The sequence below is a fragment of the Anser anser genome (assembly GCF_964211835.1).
Source record: "Anser anser genome assembly, chromosome: 1".
NCBI lineage: Eukaryota > Metazoa > Chordata > Aves > Anseriformes > Anatidae > Anser > Anser anser.
The window spans coordinates 15,324,272-15,346,721 of record NC_139720.1 but is presented as its reverse complement, the minus strand read 5'-3'; the positions used below and the strand labels follow the sequence as shown (position 1 = coordinate 15,346,721).

Here is a 22,450-nt window from a genome sequence, read left to right as displayed (position 1 = left end):
ATGACTTCAGTATCTTCTATAGCTATTCCTGCTCCATCCCTCTTCTCACAGCCTTCTATGGCTAGCTGCAATGGTGGTTGACTTGCTCCACCTTCCTAAGGGCTCCTAAGGCATACCCACCCCCACTTCACCTTTCATATCCTCACAGCAGATGCTGTTGGGAAGGCAGAGCACAGGACAGAGGACTTGGTGCTTCCAGGAAAGATCAGCAAACAATTCGTTTGACTGCTAGAAGGGAATCCTTGCTTGCATCCTATAGTGGTTCAAACAGGGGAGAAGAGAACAAACCACAACCCAGATAAGTCAGGTCAGGAATGAATGAGAAATTTACTTCGTGTCATTATGGCATAGATTCCAGTTTTAGTTAAACTGTTAAACTATCTACCGAGATAGAGCAAGGCAAAAAATGACTACGGTATCAAGAAAAAAATAAAGATCTAACAGATCAAGAAACAATCCAGAAGAAAGGGAAATAAGGAAACGCTCTATCCCAGCTCAAAGCTTGCAGAAAAACAAATCACGAAGAGACTACAGATGATCTGTAAGTTCTCTCCACACTAGTAAATTAAAGTATGAGGGAGTATTACTGGGTACTGGAATACAATAGTCTGTACTGATTTTTTTATTATTTTTTTTTAAAGAATAGTCCTGGCATAGTTTTTGTGGGGGCCAATAGCAAATAATTCTCAGATACGGTTTGGGAGCTAGCATGGGCCTAGGACTATTCTCAGTTGGCCATCTGCATACGTCCATCCCATATGGAAAGCCAGAAAAAAGTTTGTAAGACAGCTTAGAAATGAGCCTACAGAAATACTAGAAAATGGTATGAATGTTGGCCATTCGATGCCTCGGTACTAGCAAATTGCGTCAGGCATGTAATTTCCTACTATGGATATAACCATACAGACATAGCCAAAAGTAAGAGTAGGAGCTAAAGGGACAGCGAAGCTAAGGTTGCTTAAGATAGTCACACACACCATCCAACTCCACAAGGACAAAGCAACTAGGAGAAAAATAGGATACAGGTTGGTGGAAGTCACATAGCCTTTTCCAAATATGACATTTATCATTTATCAAAACCGAGTTTCCAGCATCTTCAGAGATGTGGGGGAGCAGCACTCAGAGGCTCACTTGGTCGCAAGGGAATTCCTCCTCCACACAGTGAGACCTACACACTGAGTGTTATCCTTTCCCAAAACTTAATAGCTGCTCAGCTGAAATAATTCAATACTTTCAAAGAAGAAAGGCCAAAGTATTCATACCATGCCACGGTGCTATTTTTAGTCTGTCCTAATTTCATTTATCTCAATCAGAAGAGTTTGAGTCAGCAAATGCTGTCAAAATGGCCTAGCATAACTTGTGTTGGAGTTCTTCACACTGTTTTGTTTTTCCTTTATGTAATTGTTTGGCTTTCCACTCTTCCCTATACAGCATACGTACACCTTCACCAGTTCTAAAGAGGAAACACAGCCAATGGCAACACCATTACTGCTCTCCAGCTCCGCTGGATTTGTGGGCGGCGCATGAGATTGAAATCTTTTTTTTTTTTAAAAAATATCATTTCAAGGTTTTTCTGCTCCCCTTCAGTCCACCACTGTTAAGCATCCTTCTAAGTCATAATGTGGATGAAGAATTTAGAAACAGTCCTGGTATATATTTGAAGGAATATCCAACTCTTACTGATTTGAAAATGATCCTAAAAAGACAGTCAACACCACAGATCTCTACATAGTTGGCACACAAAGAAGCAGTTCCTTACAGGGGAAACGGCAGTAATACTTATTTGAGGACTACAGACACAGGAGAGGAAGGTATCTTAGAAACTCTGAGAACAGCTATAACCATCACGTGTATGTGTGGATAAAAAAAGATTTAAACTAACGTAACTTTAGGAAGAACATGTAAGAACGTTTGTGCAGTGGCAAACTGACTTTCAGCAAAGCACTTTGTTCAGCAGAAGCTCTCATATGCAGTCAGTGACAAAAAGACTAGGAATTTCATGTGCCAGTTCTGTGAAGGATGACCAGTAGGTGGTCATTTTGCATATCTGGGAACCCTCGACACTGAAAAAAATAAAACCTCCCATGGCAAGCGTGTCATAAACTACAAAATGACACAAGCTGTGATGTAACCGATTCCAGAGTCACCTTATGAACCAAACTTAAGAAGAACCAAACTTAAAGAACCAAACATTTCAACAAAACTCTACCATTCCAGCAAGGCCCAGAGCAATCTTCACTGAATACCAAGGACAAGACTAGGAAAGAAGATGGCGTGACAACGGCTTACGTTGCAGGTGGTTTCACAGTGCTCTTCGTAGCTTTGCTCCAGGACTTTTACAATCGGTCACTTCTGGACCTCAAACAGGAGGTGTAGAAGGGCGTGATTTCACAAGCTTTTATCCCAGATGAACTTAAACAAAATCTCACAAAGCACAAACAAATGACATTTAAAAAGTAGTGGCATCAGCACTAGGACCAAGGAAGCTTAGTTTCCTCAGGGTTTCTGTCTTGTGATTGACTGAGGGCTGTGGCTGAAATTTTTTTCCCATGGTTAAGACATTTGTAAACATTCAGTGCCTTGTGGATTCTCTTGTGCTTAACAACATGTGAGCCCGTGACTGCCTTTTTCATACAGAATTTCTCTCAGGCTTCTTTCTCCTTACCCAGCAGGGCATATTTTCAGCAAACTCACTGAAGCATTTATTTAGTTGGTTTTCCTCTTTAGAACTTTTGTCAAATTCGTTTAAATCACCTGAAGAATTACAAATCGCTGGGGAGGTTGGGGAGAGAGGAGAGAGCAGACTAACATGCAGACACCGAGCAACCTGACTGCAAACAAAGATGATAAAATCTTTAATACTGAAAGTTTCAGGTAATCTAAACATGGACATAGATACTCTCATAAGGTAAATATGACATTGCTCAAAACTATGAGAACTATCTACTTTTTTTTTTCTTTTTGAAATGCCCAAATAATTAAATATCAGTGACTTGCCATGATTCCCTTTTTAGGATGAACACGTCACATTTATGACACTAAGGCTGCCATGTCTGAAGTGTACACATGACTAGATCTAGAAGAAATCCCAAATGCTGACTGATGAAGGATATACGAATTTGTACAAAACTTACAAAGCGACAATTTATTACTGTTGGTAATTCACCAACAAAGAAAATTCCAGAAACCATCCAGTCCTCAAGAGCAACACAATAAAATTGCCGTAACAGTAAGCCAGACTTTGCGACCCAAAACATCCAAAGTGTCTGATTATCTTAAATTTGTCACTCCCCACTACCACATCTTCTTCCCAGCTATAAACTACAAGCAAATCATCAAATACAAAGCAGCTGTGACAAATACCACACCAACATTTTGTCTCTACTGAGTAGCTAGAGTATCTGAATAACTTCATTTATGAAAATCGACATGAAACTGTTAAGAATTAGGAATGTTTTAATAAATGAATATAAATAGTTCACTTGCAGCTTTATAATAATGGAATTAAAACACAACAATATCAATAAACGTATATTTATATATATAAAAGTGTCGTTTATTGTAAGGAAACTTTAAATATAACCAACAATATTGAAAATATCGTGACTGGCATTTATGGCCTTGATTGTAGTTTACTGCCATACAAGTAATTTCTAGCATTTCTCTTAATCACATTAAGCTAGTGCAAAATATAGGTAGCTTTTAGAGATTAAGCATACAGAACGACAAGTGTGTAGATTTTGGTTACCTGATATTTCCTTCTAGTGTAACAGGCTTCTCTTTTTTTCCATAAATCAAAAGTACAAAGGCAAGTTATATGTGTAATTGTTCATACCAGGTTTCTAGGTTAAAAAACATGACACTTGTAAATTTTGCTCAGATTCTGTTTTGTTAATAATTTGCCTTATAATTTACATCATACTGTATGATATAAATTATATATTATAATTATATAATCATAATTTCATATGCAGGTATGATTATATAAATTGTCAGAACATATCACCAACTATGGGGTAATAATTACATCAACATACACAAATATATGGCATTAGAAAAGTCATTATCTAAGAAGGAAAGATGTTATCGTTCAGGTATTCAAAACAGGGCACAAGCAGCCTCCCTCCCTACAATTCCTGTAGTACCATTTTGGCAGAACCACTGCCAGTTGCCATTACGTGCACTAGCTTTCCACATACATCAACAGATAGGTCAGTAAGCAGTATTAAAACTGGACTGTGCCTGAAATTTCCAGTCACAGACCTTTGTAAGCAATGAGCCCTGTGCTCGTATTTAAGATGATAGTCTCTCTCCTCAGTCTCAGAAGGTATCCCATGCTATTATGGCTAAAAAGGTATTATTTTATGATGACCTACAGGTTTTGAAAGCAGGACATGTTAGCTTTAACAGCAGCATAATTTCCAGACTTGTACAAAGCTTTTAAACTATTGATCTTTAAAATTCAATAATACTTTTGTACTTGCTGATAAGGATTTTTCAAGAACAAGCTTAGTTTAGCATGGCTTTCAGTATCAGTCACATCAGTAATTGGATCTGGTCTTTCATAGCTAAGATTAGACTGCAAGAAGAGAGATATACAGAGATCAGTTGAAATAGGTAAAAGATTTAACAGATAAAAAAGGTGAAATCTAAAAAAACAACTAACTAGAGAACAAGCATAGATAGAGAGGACAAAATGCATAAATATAAAACAAGGGAGAAGTAAAACAATATAGGTTATGCATGATTGGGCAGAACATGACAACAACCTCTACCTTTGCTTTTAAAGCATTAAGGTTAATTTGTCAGCTGTTCTCACTCTAGACTGTACAGAATACATGTAACTAATAAAAAATGCAGTTTATTGCAAAAATATACAAGTCCTCTAAATTGCATAAGATATTACAATGTCGTGCTGAAACATGACTTATTAAACAAAGAGGACTTTAAGACAAATTACAAAATGTTAAAAATCAGATTTGGGTCATGAGCGTTACACAAAATGCATTGTCATGCTTTATCTTACGATTAGTCTTGTGATTCACTACACTCGTGATAAATGCAACATAAAATCATGACAACCGTAATAGTCGGAAAGTAATATCTACTGTATATCTTCTGTATTAATACATATAAACACTTTGTGTGCACTAATACTTTCAACATACCACATTCAAACTAACAGTCTTCCCAGAAAAATTGTAACCATTTTGAAGAACAGAAGCTGGTTTAACAAGTTCATCACGTGGGTTTGTTTTGAAATCTACTCTTTATGGAAATGTTGCATTAAAGGACTTGATTTTCAAAGGTGCTGTGCCACTGCAGGTCTTCTTAATGTCAGATGGAACCATCAGTACTGAGCACTTTCAAAAATCAAGCCCACAATTTATTAAATTCCTATTTTGTTTACTAGTATTTCCACTGTAATAAGTCCAAAAATACCCCCAAACCCGCTCCTAAAATCACAGAAAATGCTTGGCATCTATAGGAAGAGAGACAATTTCTCAGTGGACTAACCACTACTGTGCTATATTATCATAACAGATCTTGTTGCTCCAATGTTTAGTTCATGCACTGGTATCAGCAATGTCCATGTTTGTTCCAAACAGAGCAACTAGCTGCTCTTCATAGTTTGCAATGTTTCTTTTCAGAATTTCCATACAAGGTCCCAAAAGCCTTTCAAATGCCTGCACATCCATGACTAAGATAAAAGGGGAGAGAAAGAGAAAGAATATGATGTGCTGGTCAGTTGCTGGCACCAATCTTAGATGACATTCCAATGTAAAATTTTCAATGGTAACAGGAAAGACAGTACTGAGGCATACACTTTGTTTACACAGAAGAGAACCACTTACCGTACCATAAACAAGATCAACCAACATACTGCTGTCTTGATACTTCATAAATGAACTTAGAATTTGCTGGGTTTCTCATTTTGAAAATATTTTTGAATTAAGATTTACGTGATGCAAGAGCTCCTGGAGAAGTTGGAGGGGCCTGGACTCCTCCACAGAATACGGTCTTAAGGCCCTTGAGCTTTCAAAAAAAATGCATCCTTTGCTGATGTTGTTGGCTATATTTGGGGTCTACCTTAGCATATTTCCTTGCCATTTTTCACTTGTTTCCACTCACAGTGGAGACTAACGTATTTATTTCCAGCAAACAGGAAAAGTTGGAAACAGTGATTCACATGTTGTGTCAATGTGCTCTAGCCAACCAGAATGTTTTCCTTCCCTGACTGTATGATGTTATCTGTCATTCTAGCCAACAGGTCAGGGAGGAAACCTCATACTTCAATTAGCTTCCAACCTGGTGGCCTGTAGTCTCTTGGCTCCTGAGAAAAGTTCAGATCTCTGACATTCTGGAAGTGCCAGAGATCTTAGTGACTCACCAATGCTGGGTGATGACATTCTTCCTCACCACTGCCTCTCATTCTTTTCTCTCTATGATTTTTAATTTTTATTGCCTGTTCATCTGGGTGTGTTTGGAGGGAAGGATTTTAAAAAATAGTAAGTTCATAAGAAAGAAAGAAACTTTTTGGTTACTTGCTTGGTAATCAAACCATCATTTCAAGGAAGCCAGATTTGTCTTTACAGTCATCCATTACTGGATGCAGGCATGTAGAAACTAAACATTAGACTATGAAAAGTAATGGGTGAGAAGAAGTTATCTATAAGCAGGCTACAGCGTGACAGAATGATTAAATTAACAGCTGGTTAAGACAAAGAATTTGTTAAAGCTTAAGTCATGGTGATAAAATGGGACAGAAGTTTTACCACAAAGTTATTTCTTGGGTGATCGTATACTGAGAAAAGAAATTCTTTACCTGGCTGCTGTGTTGGACAGATTTCTCTGATAACTATAAAAGGTTTGCAGCAATACTCTCTGCACTACCTGGAAGCAAAATTTACTTCCATGTAATCAGAAAAATGTTGGAGAATTTGTGTTCAATACCAATTATTAATTACAAATAATTTTTGCATATAAATAAACTAAATAGGAATGCATAGTAATAGGTGATGTGCTTAAAAAATCAAATGAGGGTAACACTAATTTAATCTTATATGCTGGAGAAAGATGGAGTTCACAATTAAAACAATCAAATACATCATATCTAATTTTATATTAGATATAAAATATTATTGAACAATACCTAAACATTTTACGGTGCCAAGAGCAAATGCAGAAGCAGCTCGTGGTTTGTTAGTTACAAGAGCAAGTTCTCCAAAATACTGTCCTCTTGAGCATCGAGCTATTTCAACTGCTCCATTCTCTTCTACATCTGGTTTACCCTGAAATATCAGGTAAAAAAAGAGAGAGAGAGATTGAGTGCAAGATTTGCTGAACAGTTGTATAAGCAAAATAAACAACAACAGTAACACTTAGAATGCATCAAGACTTCAAAAAAATAAAATTATATGTGTTTTAGGGATGTTTTACCTTCCTTGTCATTATAATCCTTACTTCCCCAGATTCCACAATGAAGAAAGAATCAGCCATGTCACCCTGCAGAAGAAAAAAAATAAAGTGAGTAAATGAAATGTGAAATTTAATTTTAGTTTCATGGCAACATTAAAATATTGGCAGCCAGTGCCTTGAAATTAACCTTTTTGATACCCACTGCCAAAGAAACCACTTTTAATGTAAAATCCACACTCAAGGCACAAAACAATCAAAACAACTATACAGAACTGATAGCAAGTCCTTTCCATGAAAAGACACAGCCTATACAAAAAGAAGGGGAAAAAAAAATTATGAAAGATTTTAGGATCCTTACTCATGTTTCTCCACCTCTGCATAACTTCCAAATGATTTCCCTTACAGAGTTTCCAGTATAAATAAGCCTCTAGGGGCTGTATCTGATATCCAATAAATATTTTTGGTTGAGACAATCTCAGTTGCTTATCCTAAAGATTTTCCTAGATCACAGAGTCATAGAATATCCCGAGTTGAAAGGGACCCACAAGAATCAGAGAGTCCAACTCCTGGCTCCACACAGGACTACCTAAAAATTAAGCTTTATGTCTGAGAGCATATACAACTAAAAAAAAGTCTTCAGTACTCTTTAGTGAAAATAATCATTCCTTTATGTAGTTAGAATTTCTAAAAACATTAAAAATATTGACTTGTTTATTTATACCAACAAAAAGGGATGTTTTTCAGAGTACTGTGTAAGTAAAAAAATTAGCATATGAAATAGTATCACCTCTGCCAGATTCAGGCCATCAGATTAGATGCCAGATTCATTTTGTTTCTTTTGACAAAGAACAACATAGTTTAAAACCATGTACTGTTTATAAATAGTATGGCAATTGTTACCTTTTGGAAGAGAAGAACTAAACCAAGAAACAAACAACTGTACCTGAGCAATGATTTGTTCCCCATCTTTGTACACTTTGGTGCCAATCACATCAACCACTTTCAAACGCTCTGATACCTTCATTTAAAAAAAGAAAACATGAGAAATATTTGATTAACATTACAATACTGTACTTAGAAAGTCTCTTTATTCTTCATAGAATGGTTGGGGTTGGAAGAAACCTTAAAGATCATCTCATTCCAACCCCCTGCCATGGGCAGGGATACCTCCCACCAGACCAGGCTGCCCAAAGCCCCATCCAGCCTGGCCTTGAGCACCTCCAAGGATGGGGCAGCCACAGCTTCTCTGGGCAGCCTGTGCCAGGGCCTCACCGCCCTCAGAGTGAAGAATGTCCTCCTAACATCTCATCTAAATCTCCCCTTTTTTAGTTTAAAACAATTCCCCCTTGTCCTGTCATTATCTGCCTGAGCAAAAAGTTGTTTTCCATCTTTTTTATGAGCCCCCTTTAAGTATTGAAAAGCTGTAATAAGGTCACCCCGCAGCCTTCCCTTCTCCAGGCTGAATATCCCCAGCTCCCTCAGCCTTTCTTCATAGGAGAGGTGCTCCAGCCCTTCGATCAACCTTGTGGCCCTCCTCTGGACTCTCTCTAACAGCTCCACACCTTTCTTGTGCTGGAGGCCCCAGGCTTGGATGCAGCACTCCAGGTGGGGCCTCACAAGGGCATACTTCTTTCCATGAATCTTTACACAGAACAGCCTATCTTTATTCTCCTGTTTTGATAATCACTAAAAAAGGAAGAGCTACTGAATAGCATTTCTGAGTGTATGTTACAGTTTTAACAGCTAGATGTTCTGATAGAGCCTCTGTTTTTGTAAGAAGCCTATACACCAAGTCTTTCTAAGTTATTTCAGAAAAGCATGCATGTAAAAAATATAGCCATTAAATGAAAATATTTTGAAATTTCCTATGTCATTTTTTAATTTTATTGACAAACCTCAAGTAAAATTAAGCTCAAGAAATTGAAGGTAAAAGTAGAAAAAAATATAGTTTTTAATACAATGTTAACAACTGTTCTTTATCATGAAAATTCAGAAATAAAAAAAGTATGGCCTTTGCAAATACTTTCAAAGTACAGTCTTTATATACTTTTTCCAAAAAAGTATGCCAAATGTTATTGTTGAGAAAATTTTAATTCCGTATTTTACGACTGCAGAAGCAGAATCTTATCAAGTACCTCTGATACAGCCATTAAAGTAATGCAATACAAAGCTTACTTCTAACGATTTAAGGAATGGCAATGACTCAATAAAATTTTCATACATTCTTCTCTTTTTGGCATTATTTTTTACAATGATTCTTCGGAACGTTACCCTGTCCTGTAAACACAAAGAGAAGAAGCGAGTTTAGTAACAGAAAATATACGTGCGGTAGAAAATGCTTTAGAAATGGCTGAAGATGTTCAAATTACCCAATTATAGTCACTCAGTTTAGCCATAATACTAGCTGTCTAGACTCTTCTTACAGTCATTTGAGAAAGAGATACTCCTCTAGAGGTCATTCAAGAGCTCCTAAAATTAAGCTCCTGATCTTAAACAGGTTGTGAAAAGCTTCTCTGCCTTTTGGCAGAACATACATATAGAGTTTACTTTTAGACAGTAGACAGATCTGCTTAAACAGGTTGCCTACATGATGAGCACGGAGTGGTGTGAACAACAGCTATCCCAAATATAAACCATTTAATTCAAAACAGGAAAAAAAAATCTAACCTTTTGGGGGTCAATTGTGTATTTATTAGTCTCTGTGTAACAAGTTAGTGTTTGATGGTTTACAAACAATTTTGGGTCTTTAAGAAGTCCACAATATTTAAATATTTGATTTACAAAGTTTCTTCAACATCCCAAAGTCCCACATACATTGATATGTAAAAAAAGAATTTATTTTATGAAAACAAAATACATGAATCTGGGTCTTAGATCACACTAAATCCACTTTCTGCTTTTTCAGGAGAACAAGACTCATTGCTGCTCTAAAGAACCAACTGGACATTCCTTGGTATTTGGCAATTGAAGTGAAATGGACAGATGGAAAACTACATGTATGCTGTTTTCTTCTCTTAACTTCATGTGACTATGTCCTGGAGAGAAAAGTGAAATGTTTTATAAGTCTTCACTGCAACAGGTGAGTATTGCTGGCCAACACAACCCAGTCCAATTTAAAGCTATTCTCTTAGTGTCCTAAACTCTGCAATGATCCCAGAAGTCATACAAATTAAAAAAGAAATAAAAGAAATTTTGCATGAATAAATATACATTTTGCTTCAATGGGAAAATAATGTTTTGGGAACAGTCATTAAATTGATACGCAAGTCTTGAAGAATGGCTAACCAAATTTTACTCTTTTTGCACATTCTGTTACTGTGGACAAAGATCCAAATACTGTAACATTGATAAATAAATAATATTCATAATTGAATTTTACTCTGAAAGCAAAGGCATTTCCTATCAAGTTGTGGGAAAACATTTTGCAATTTGGAAAATTACCATTAAAATAGAATAAAACAACATTTTTAAAAACAAAAAAAATCAACTCTTTTCTTGAGCCTCAAGTTTGCTTCTGCAGTTTCTGGAAAAAGTGTCAGGAGTTCTCAGAAGTTTTAATATTAAAACTTTCTAAAATCTTTTTTTTGATGCTGTGGTAGCATATCAGTGCAATTTATATAATATATTTAAAACAAATGAATAATACATTACACAAGCATTTCACTTACCAAACCCCAGATGGCACCAGGAGAGGTAGCTATAATTGTAGCTGCTCTGGGTGTATTGTACATTAAGGCCAACTCACCAAAACTTCCTCGGTTATCGTAGGTGCCAACACACCTCCCAACACCATCACATTTTACATAAATATCGTATGTCCCTCTGTTAATAAAATAAATGGATACAGTGAGTAGCATCGAGGTCTGTTCTTTGCTAAGCACTCTCACTATATTTTTATGCCACAAATTCAAAAAATAAAGCATTTGAAATACAGGCAAATATAATTTTGTTTGCTTGAATTATATTAAGCACCTTGCAGAAACATCTCAATCACTTCAGTAAGTAATAAAAGTAGTTCCTCTTTAAAGGGAAGGATAAGGTTACTAGTTTTGACAGCAACTCACTGTAGAAACAGACTAGATTTACAGTGATCTATTGATCACCAGAATTGTATTTATTAAAAATGAAGATCAAACACAGTATCCATGTTTCTTAATTTCGTTTTAACCATACTACATACAAATGTAACATATTGCTATGATATGACCATTCAAGGAATAATACAATTCATTTAACTTTCAAAATAGTAATTTGAAAGGTAATTAGAAGAGATTAGGACACAATGAATACATATGAAAAGCAACGTAAGATTCTGATATAAAGAGATCGTGTAATATAAACGAATATATTGCTTTTTGTTTTGGGGAAGCAACAAAATCTGGTATCTCGTAAAACATGACTAAGCCATCCTCACTGACTGATGCTCAGCCACTGCTTTGTTCAGTGCTGAGTATTCTATAGTTCATGTTGATAAATCATGTGGATGATTTCCAAACACCACTTTCCAAAGCTCAGATACTGTTCTACTGCTTTACATTTGTTCTATTTTCTTTCTTTCATGCAAATGAGTAAGAATCAAGTACAAGTACATAGAGAAACAGATCTTTCTCAGCAGACTTTTTGCATAATACTTTGTGCTATAAGACAGCATTCACCTATCAATGACGTAGAAGTTGTCACCATCATCCCCTTGATCAATGACATGTTCCCCTCCTTCAACCAGCTTTTCAAACATCGCATCCAACACCTGAGACATCTGTTCCTGTTTAAAAGAACATGGAAAAAAAAAAGTAATTGTCATCTGCTTTCAAAATCTTACTCTTCAAATTAAGTAGCTGCTCCACCTCCCAAATATGCAGAAAATCCTTAGGGACATAGAAATGTTCATGCTACAGAAATGTGCAGATCAATCAGAAAGATAATTTTCATTTACTATTTAGAATTAACTTCTTCTTCTTCCAGTGTTCAGATCCCATCTTCCTTTCTTATCTCTACCAATGACAACACAGATCACGACTGTGAAATAAATTGCTCATGAGGATCCAAAGGTGATTTCACCTTTCACAGAAACAGAATTTCACCTTTCATAATTACATATTTTTGTCCCTTATTGCAAGCAATACACTTACCTGGCTTTGCCTTTAGAAATATTTTATAGAATCTAAAGTTTCAGAATGATTGCAAAGTATTTTGAAAATCTAAATTATACAACACCTGCAGCACTTTGGTTGAGTAAATGCTAGACTTGTTGGGAAGGAGGAATGTACACATGGTTATAAAAATACTTTATTAAACTGAATGGAATATGAATGTCTAGAGGGAAATGTTAACAGATTAACAAAATGTCACCTTCTGAATGACTGTCTGTTAACAAAAACAAACCACTAATTATAGAATTTGTCTTGTATGTTGTAAACCTGCTAGAACTTAATTATTCATGTTAAAAAAAAAAACAACAAACGCAACTCTTCTGGGAATTGACATGAATCCTAAAAGGTAACTTAATAAATCACGTTTTATTGTCAGTTTATTCAGCAATATACTTAAAACACTGAGAACAAGCACAAAATAATCATCTACTTTTTGTAGCTTATTAAGTATGTATTGCACTGGAACAAACAGATTCTACTGAAAAAACACAATATAGATAAGCCTGTAGATTGAGATCCTCATGCACTTTACAATGGTTCCTTTCTTAGCATTTCCAACCACTGCAAAATGGCATTTACCTTCCAAACAGAACCAGCCTAAGTCAGTCCATTAGAGCCCTTCTGCAGTCTATGGGCAGAGATAACCATACCATGTATCTCAGAATCATTCTCTAGAGATTCCTCCTTCTTCCCATCAATGACAGAGAGCTACTATACCTCAAAGTTAGATACTTAAGTTTTAGATAGATAAGGTTAGATGGAATTAATTCCACCTTTAATCTATTGAATTCCTTCACTTCCACAAAGCTTTTAAAAATACCAGTAGCACTGCGTTATCAGATCCTATTTAAAAATGGAAGCAGCCAAATACAATTTTACTTTACAGAATTAATTTATCGTGTGTGGGCACAAAGAACAACAGATGGGCAGCATCTACTCTCAGTATAGATCATGGTAAACTATAGTAAGACATCATGCAGTGTACCTAGGACAGAAAGAAATCTTTTAACTGTCTCTCTACTTAGTACCTTTCTTGGTACTAAGAACATTTTCAATTTTCTAAGTATGAACCAAACTCACGAAAAACAATGATTTTTCTGGTAGGTAAATCTATGACTTTTTAGACAGCCAAGTAGTATTCACAAATACAGCTCCCCTTTAAAAACTGTTCTAAACACTTGAAGTTAATACATTTGAGAGCTGAAATAACTGCTTATTATCTGCTGAAGTACAACACACATTTTAAGTTTCTCAGTAAACTGCAACTAACTCAAAGACATCTGGGCCTAACCCTAAAAATTTCTACATAGAGTAACGATAGAGCAGACTGCAACAGCCAAGCCAGGCACATGGTTCTTGCTCTCACCATAAGAATCACAAAAGCTGCTTGCCTAGCTTGCTTCTATGTGAATCCTCTTGATTCCCTGCCAAACTGAGGCTCAGCTTACTGGCACTCTCTGTAGCTGCTCTGAAAGGATAAAGCCGGGTAATTTCAAAATTAAAAAGTAGATCTGTTATCATATGCAAAATTAATTCCAGTATTCTGTAGAATGGCTCAGTCTGAAAGCGTTACTTTTTAAAAGTAGTTCTGGTTTATAAGATAACTTATAAAATAAAACCAGGACTTTTTTTATAGAAATGTTTAGATCCGTTATGTGTAATGCTGTGTCAACCTAGTAATCCATATTCAAAGAATGATACTTTATTGAAATGATAAAATTTTAATAGAAATAAGATTTATAGAAAAACAGAAGTATTGAACATGTATGTTGTGCGAGCTGTGACTTCTGCTAGAATTTCATTGTCTTAATACAGATTATTCAAACATTACAAAGTATCTCTTTTTCTTAAGGACAATGTACTCCACGAATATGAAGTGCCAAAACTGAAGTTTAAAGTATATGAAATTTGATTCTCTGTAATATTTATTTATATACCCTGATTAATAGCCGCATTCTGAACGATGAAGCATGCAAATGTCAAAAAAGCAACATTCTGGAGAAAATTATGGGGATCTTGTGTTGTTGCCATGAAAGTACACTTTTAACACCTTCCTTTGTGAAAGAGAAAATACTTTAACTTCCTTAAGAATGAAGAGGCTGAGTAAGAAATCAGATTTTCTGAAAGATGCATTCACAATACAAACCAAGTTCATGTACCAAGATTTTCTTTATAAAGGTATTTTTTTTTTCTTTTGAGGTGTAGTAGTTATTGCCTTTCTGTCTAAAAGTCATTAAGTTCAATTGTTAGAAAGACAGTGTCATTATTCTATGATTTCAGAAAATAATTTGCTATACAAGTGAATAAACAAGCCATAGTTACTGTCTCAATCATCCTTGCTTTCAGGTGTGGATTTAAAATCATAACCACCATACAATAGCCTGAGTTGAAAGCAACCCACAAGGATCATTGAGTCCAACTCCTGGCTCCACACAGGACCACCCCAAAATCAGACCATGTGTCTGAGAGCACTGTCCAAATGCTCCTTGAACTCCAGCAGCTCAGCGCCATGCCAACTGCCCTGGGGAGCCTGTCCCAGTGCCCGACCACCCTCTGGGTGCAGAACCTTTCCCTAACAGCCAGCCTGACCCTCCCCTGTCCCAGCTCCATGCCGTTCCCTCGGGTCCCTAACCATTCGGAAAGAGGAATGTCAAGGAGCATCAGCTCCCTCACCAGCACCAGTCAGTACGATACATCACTGTTGGCAGTATCATTGTCGACGTGGATGAGCAGCAGCATGAGTCTTAATGGTTTTTGCATCATCCTTGATCTGAATCTCTTGTAAGTAAGAATCTTCAAGTGAGAACAAGTCTGGTCAACAGATTGGTGGCTCCATTTGCTGTAGAAAGGCATGCTCATCTGTGCAGTGGACTTTTCAAAGATCCTGTCAAGCTCCTGTTTGTCCTGCCTGATGCTATGCATCCTTTACCTGGCAGCTCAGCACTCTGACCACAGCACGTCTCCCACATCGCCCCTCAGCCTTCAGGAGAGATGCTAGACACTCTCAGGAGCCCGAGGCACAGATGGCTGTATCCTACCTTTGGATCTGGGTTGAAACCTCTGATGTGTCATGGTTGGCTGGTCCAGTTGGTGTGGGGGAGCACTGCCTGTGGCTCATCATCACTGTTATTGCTAAGTCTAACAGTCTCACAGTCTCTCATGCACTGTTTCCAGGCCGCCTTCAAGCTCCCATCTGCACAAACTGCCCCAGCTGTAAAGTCTCTGTTAGTTTGTCCTCTTCACTGTGCTCCAGGGAGCTCTCTCTCCTCACTGGCAGTTACAGAGGTGATCTTCAGCAACACTTCAGCAGGAGCCTGACACTCTCTGACCGTCTTCATGTGCAAAAGTACTCTAAACACTACACCTGTAGCAAAAAGTAATTGCCCCCTCTTCCCTTTTATCCCATGGTGGCTACATGAGACTCTAGCATAGAAGCAGAATTTTAATGTCAAAAACACGTCTGGTAGTTATTGTGGTGCCTGTGAACAGCACAGCACCTAAGCAGAGGTTTTATGAATCTCCCAGAGTTAGGAATTATTCTACTGTGCCTAAAGTGAAACTTAGGTACCAAGTACCTTTATGAGTCTAGGCTTGTGGTGACACCCATGCAAAAATAACGTGTGTAAGCCTGATGTATTGTCATTTCATATCTGAAATGTAAAAAATTGTGTGACTATTGAAATCAGTTAAAAACACAAGACATGGCATGAGACTCAGAAGAACAAAACCATGATAATTGGTTTACTAAGGAAATCCCCCTGCAACAGTGTCTGGTTCCATCCTTCTTGCCAGATCATGTGAAAAACTACAAATAATCACTCCCGCATCTCCTGACTTTCATTCTGTATCACATAAAGTAACTATTGTCCTCCAGATGAATGTTACATTATTCAAAAATAGTATTTTAGCCCCAACTTCTTTTAAGTCAAGAAAACAAATGTGACAATTACATCTCAACACAATTCCTTGAAAAAATATCAGTTAGATAATGGACATTGAGCACAACTTAAACTTCATCCAGTCATTAGTGTGCCCTTGACAAAGAGCTTCTGATTCAGTCTGGAGAGCTGACCGACCACGACACGCCCTTTCCAAGTGCCAATAGCTTCTAACTGCCAAACTACCAAGTCATTTGCTACCACTGTGCCAGCTGTGTGTCTTCTGAATATCAGCTTACAGATTTACTGTGAGCTATTTGGTAAAGGGAGAAGAACAAAGTTTTCCACACTCAATTCAAGAGCTCTTAAACTCTGAGGCTTCCAAGGAGCATCAATGTTTGAATTGCTGATACAAATTCTTGCTGTTTGAGAAAGTGCCACCAGTTCTGAATCAATCCAGGCATTGCAGATAAAATGGGAAGTCGGACATGATCACCACTGAAAATCAGGATGACAAATGCAATGAAACAGACAGAGTACCAGAACAGGGAGAAAAAGAAGAGACAGAAGAATTCAGCGAAACATAGGCAGGGAAACCATGAGAAGAAAAAACAACAACAACAACAAACAACATTAAATCAATAAGCCAGGATCTTGGAGATAAAGAGTAAATTACAGAATACATGTCTCCAGCTCTCCATGTTTGTTTTGCAGAACAAAAACCATGTACATATACTCCCCTGGAACTCTGATATAAATGTTAGCAGCACTATTGATCCAACTAAAAATATTTAGCTCCCTTGTGTGATATCTACTTGAAAAATAATCAAAGGCATTTATTTCTTCACTATCAAAGAATTTATTTTATATTTAGATGTATGATAAATATTTTTGAGTATTAACCAGTATTTTCCTTAAGAATTTACCCTGAACTTCTTCTGCATGGTTATATTTAATATATAACACACACATTAATATATAGTTGTTATATTCTGCCTCTGACATATCCCATGCATGCCCATCAAGTTAGGCTTTTATATTTACTTTATTTATTTATATGTATTTACTTTATTTATTTATTTTTAGTACACTTTTTATATTTTGTAACTAGCCCCTCTGAGTAAGTTGGTTTACTCTTTTTAGCAGTTTGCTTTAAAAAAAAAAAAAAAGCAGAGGTAATACCAAGTTGCAAGCAGTTTCCTTATGATGAAGGCACCTTACACTGGGCAGTTCTGTTATAGAACATCTTCAGTAACTGATCATAGGCCAGGTGGAGAGAATCCCTGTTCACCAGATACAATGTGAATGTTAACTTTGCCTTACGGAAAAAAGAGAGGATTAAGGGCAATTCTATTTGTTTGGAAACCCATTAGTTTGCAGAGTTTTGTGCCATCTAGGAAAGCAGAGTATTAACGTGTTCAGGCATTCTGGGCTCTCTCACTCATATATACATATTCACTTTAAGTGCTCCAACATCTGTAGTCTTAATTTTTCACCAAAAAAAAAGTAAGAATTCAAAAACATTATGAGAACCTTTCGTGAGTGGCACTTTTCAATGATGCTTTGGCCTTAAGTGTAAGACTCCACTATTCATAAAACATGGCTGCATTATGCTTGCTTTCATCCTCCCCTGAGTTAATCAATTCTAATTGATTAATCATTATTTGTGCTCTCATAATAATTCCCCAGGTGAATGAGTGGCAATATGCCCAGAAATTGCTCTTGCATATTTGTGGAGAATATGTATAATTTATTACCTTTTAAGGGTCAGATCATATTTTAAATATTCTCTACAAGCTTTAGCGGGGCAAAGATCTCCAAAATAAAATTTATCTGAAGCAAAAGAGATCTAAAACTGTTTGTGGATTTTTGCTAAAGGAAGGGTTCAAACTTAAAGTGCAAGGGTACAGCACAATTTCAATGGTATCAGTCCCTTCAGCCTTGCAGTTACTCTGATAATAGGTTGATTTATCAGTTGCTTTTTTTTTTTTTTTTCCAAACTGCTGGCCTATGGGCCATATCTAGCCCATACCGAACAAACCACATAGCTTGTTGTTAATCAGCCTCAGCAAGTTTCCTCTTAAAAGACAAAACCAAAAGAATAACTTCTAGAAGGCTGTGTTGGCCAGTGAATGAGCTGCTGCTCTTCCTCTCAGTGATAAAACAACTTTTGGGGTGCATGCACAGGAACAAAGTCTAGTAGCAGCAACTTGGGCTCATCACAAAAGTAATGCTAGGATTTCTGGGCAATGGTGTGGCACACAACAAAGACTACTAAACAATAAATAATAATGTGGTCTGATAGAAAGAGACTTTCTGGTAAGAAGAGCAGAAGAGATGTTTAGAAGAGGAATAGGTTAAACTAACAGAGGCTAGAATGACAGTGTGGGGAGAGGGAAACAGACACGCACCTTTCTCTCGTTTAATTCACTCATCCACACAGTTCTGCTCCTGGAATTTCTCGATTCTTCCCTGATTGAGTTCTCTAAAAAGTAGCTGAAGAACCATGAAAAACCTCCTTCCCTCATCTTGTTGCACACGTTTCAATATATATTCTTCTTCCAGGAACTTTTTCAGTACTGTTACATGCTAGCTAAAGGGGATATTGAGTGACCCCAACTAGATGGGAAGAGATTAAGCCCCCAGAAAGGTGAAAAAAAAGGCTAAAATACTTTTTTTAAAAAGTGTTTTTTATATAAGAGAATTAACTCAGGAGTGCTTTGCCGAACTGATATTAACTGACCAGTCACATCCTCAGCAACCCATGAAGTTAAAGAAAGTTCCAAGATAATTCAAGGAACTTTACAAGGAATTATAGGAGTTGGTCTTTAAAGCAGATATTGCTGCTTAGGGAATTGTACCAGAGCCTAATGCTCCTTTATACTATGCTGCATTTTCAGTCAGAGCCATTATGTGAAATACTTATATTTATAAATACTTGTCCATAAGTTCACCTATCTAATATTTAAACACTGCTATCAAGTAAACGCAGGCTTAAGACAATGTTATGTGTTTAGAACGTCCTAAACCGTCTCAGAGCCTGAAGGTTATCTTTGTGTCCTCTCTCTCATTTTGTCTCACATTCGAGTGGTTGTTTTTTACTTTTATGTGAGGCCTCCTGTTTTTTCAAATGGGCTCTTTAATTAAAATGCCGAGCAGTACTGTAAGTCACCTCCTAACTACTGCAGCTTCTCCTTCTGCTTTTATGATATCCTTATCTTATCTTTTCATTCACATTAAAATACAGTGCGTTAGGGTAGGATAAACTTTTAACAAAATGTGAACCCCATCTCCCATCACATACTGAACACAATTCTGATCATGCCCCAGGACATGCTGTTATGCTGCATTTCAGAGTGGTGCCCTACCTAGGAATGGTGTTTGACACCTTGCTAAAAGGCCGTCAGGGAAAAGCCATTAAGCACTTTACATTCTCTCTTCCCCTCTACTCATTGACCTCTGCAACAACATTTTTCATACACTTAACTATAGCAGGAAGAAGCTGAAGTTCAAGGCAATAAAAGCAAAACAAAACAAAACAGTGGGAGCGTGAGATGATAGATACATGGCCTGACTTCTGTTCCAGAGACTTTAGCTTTAGCTGCTGAAGATACTATCTCTTTAAGATGAAAGAGGTTTGGCTTTTTCTTTTGCTAACACACCAGACAGTGAATTTCATCAGCCGGCGTTACACTCACTTGTGCTGTGGGGTGGAGAGGCAGAGGTGATGAAGAAATCTGGGATAAGAAAATTTAAATTGTTGCAACCACAGTCACAGAGCTCTTGAGTCACTGCCTAGAAGCAGAACAAGCAGGAGGAGTGGGAGAACTCCCCTGGGGACTGCAGATCTTAGCTCAACAGAAGAAGCAAGCCAGACTAAAGAAGGCTACGTTTTAATATGCTTGCTATCTTCAGAGCCCAGCAGCTTTCCAATGCCTTTTATGAGTAAAGTTATTATAATTAAAAATTCCTTTACAAAAATGATCATCTTTGACTTCCCAGAATGCTGTCTGTGAAGGATTTAAACTAGAAGAAAGTGTTCATAATCCACTGGACACAAACCTGAGCAAAGGTGAGTAAACAAGAAAAAACTTGGGAAATCCCAGGAATAGATTTCAAGGCAGAACTCCACAAGGGAAGGGCTCAGCTAAGAAGTCTTCTGCCAGATACCTGGAACTGACCACAGGAACTATGAACAGTTACAAGTAACTGATTCAGAAGCAAAAAGAAAGCTTCAAGGGGACAATGTTATCAGTACAGCAACACAGTTCTTAGAACACCTCCAGCAACAGGGGTGGTGATCCCTTACAACTCCTTAGAGAAGCCATATGAAGTGCCCACACTGGAACAGCTCCGTATTCTACATCTACATATTGCTTTGATGTCATGCATGTCAACATTACCATATAGCTGGTATGAAGCCAATAGATCCCTGTCCCGCAGACCAAGTGGCTGGCGAACATTTAGACAGAAGATGTAGTTCACATTGGAAAATAAACTACATCTCATCCAGAGGACGATATAATAAGCAGATACTACCAAGAAACTGGGTAAAACCAAAGTCAGGAAAGCAGTAGCCCCAGATTAGCATCACAACAGATTTTAGGAGCACATGATAATCTGTTAGGTCACAGGGCTTGTAGGACAGAAATGCTCGGAGACTAAACAGGAGGGATCTGCCAACATGCCATTGGCAAGCTAACGTAACACATGTCCAGCCAAGTGGAAGCCAGGACACAGCAGTAACAAGGAAAATATAAAATAAACCAATTTCACATCCAGAGCAGATGTCTCCAAACCTCTTTGTGTCCCTGAAGTTATGAAAATAAATAAATAATAATAATTCAATAGTGGAAGGGACAAACATTTGGGTAATTTTAGCCCAAACCAGTATAGTGGAACAGCTAGTTAACTACCCATTAAATAGAGAGCAGGAGATCCTACGTCAGGTTCCCTGAAGTCCCAAGAATGCACACATTTGACTTCCTATGTTAGGACTCTTCATGCCCTCCTACAGCTCTAACTCTACGGCTTTGCAAAGCCCTGATGGGGTCTGTGGCTCACTGCTCCTCGGGGCCCCTATGGGGATGGCTACCCTGGGTCAGAGCTTGGCTTTTGTGCAGACAGAAGCAGGAGCTGGGAACTCGCAGCACGAATTAAACTGCATTCTCTGTAACTGCACCTGGCTTTCAAACAGAGCTGCAGGCTGGTCTTTCCATTAGCTCCCTCTTGAATTAAATTTAAAACTTTTCATTCTCATGCTTAAAACTCTACATAATTATTCCCCCTGCTCCCCTGACAGCGCTGAATCAATTCTCCCAAGAAAGCATTCGGTGTGCTGTGAGTCATCCCAACCTCAGTATGCATGTTCTGATTGATACACTCACCTTTCCCTGAAACAACCCAGTGCATTTTTGTAGTATGAGCACCTTTGTCTGATCCAGGCCACTCATTCACTGTATTTAAGCTTTCTTAAAAGCTCAGAATTGTTTTTATAGATAATAGAAGGAAATTATCTGCACAGATGAAAATTATCTGTAGCATTTTTACAGTGTCTATATTAAGTGAAGTAATAATGTAAACATCTTGCTATTACCTTTCTCCGTCTATTGCTTAAGTTGCTCATTCAGTTACATCTATAGCTAAAGTGTAATTTTAGGTTTTGATGGTGCACTTAGTACACTTTTGGATGATAGGAAGTAACTAATAGACACAATTTAAAAGTTCTGATTAACCAATGACTTTATATAAATTAATGTAAAGCAAAATAGTTTTAAAATAAGAAAATAAGATACAACACAATCATATTAATACATACATTCAAATTAACGTACTTCAGGACATATATATATACTAAAACTGACAACAGTTATCAAAATGACACTTCAAGAGATTACAAAACGGTCAAAAAAGCATACATATGAGCTTATAAAAGTAAAATCCGTAGGTTCAATTCAAAACTTCATGAGAATTAATTCCTGTCAACATTGCTAAACCCTGTTC

General features: G+C 37.2%; 1 protein-coding gene across 3 annotated transcripts in view; it reads right to left on the bottom strand.

Moving 5' to 3' along the window:
• Positions 1–3,438: 3,438 nt before the first annotated feature.
• The window catches only part of PRKAR2B (protein kinase cAMP-dependent type II regulatory subunit beta), an 81,489-nt gene continuing 62,477 nt past the window's right edge, over positions 3,439–22,450 (bottom strand). For all 3 annotated transcript variants that reach the window (XM_083851223.1, XM_083851224.1, XM_083851225.1), the window contains 7 exons: positions 12,075–12,181; positions 11,088–11,241; positions 9,595–9,696; positions 8,363–8,437; positions 7,441–7,506; positions 7,154–7,292; positions 3,439–5,701 (listed from right to left, as the gene is read on the bottom strand). In XM_083851223.1, the coding sequence (XP_083707349.1) occupies positions 5,568–5,701; positions 7,154–7,292; positions 7,441–7,506; positions 8,363–8,437; positions 9,595–9,696; positions 11,088–11,241; positions 12,075–12,181 (777 nt within the window). In that variant the 3' untranslated portion in view covers positions 3,439–5,567. The remainder of the gene's footprint in view (positions 5,702–7,153; positions 7,293–7,440; positions 7,507–8,362; positions 8,438–9,594; positions 9,697–11,087; positions 11,242–12,074; positions 12,182–22,450) is intronic.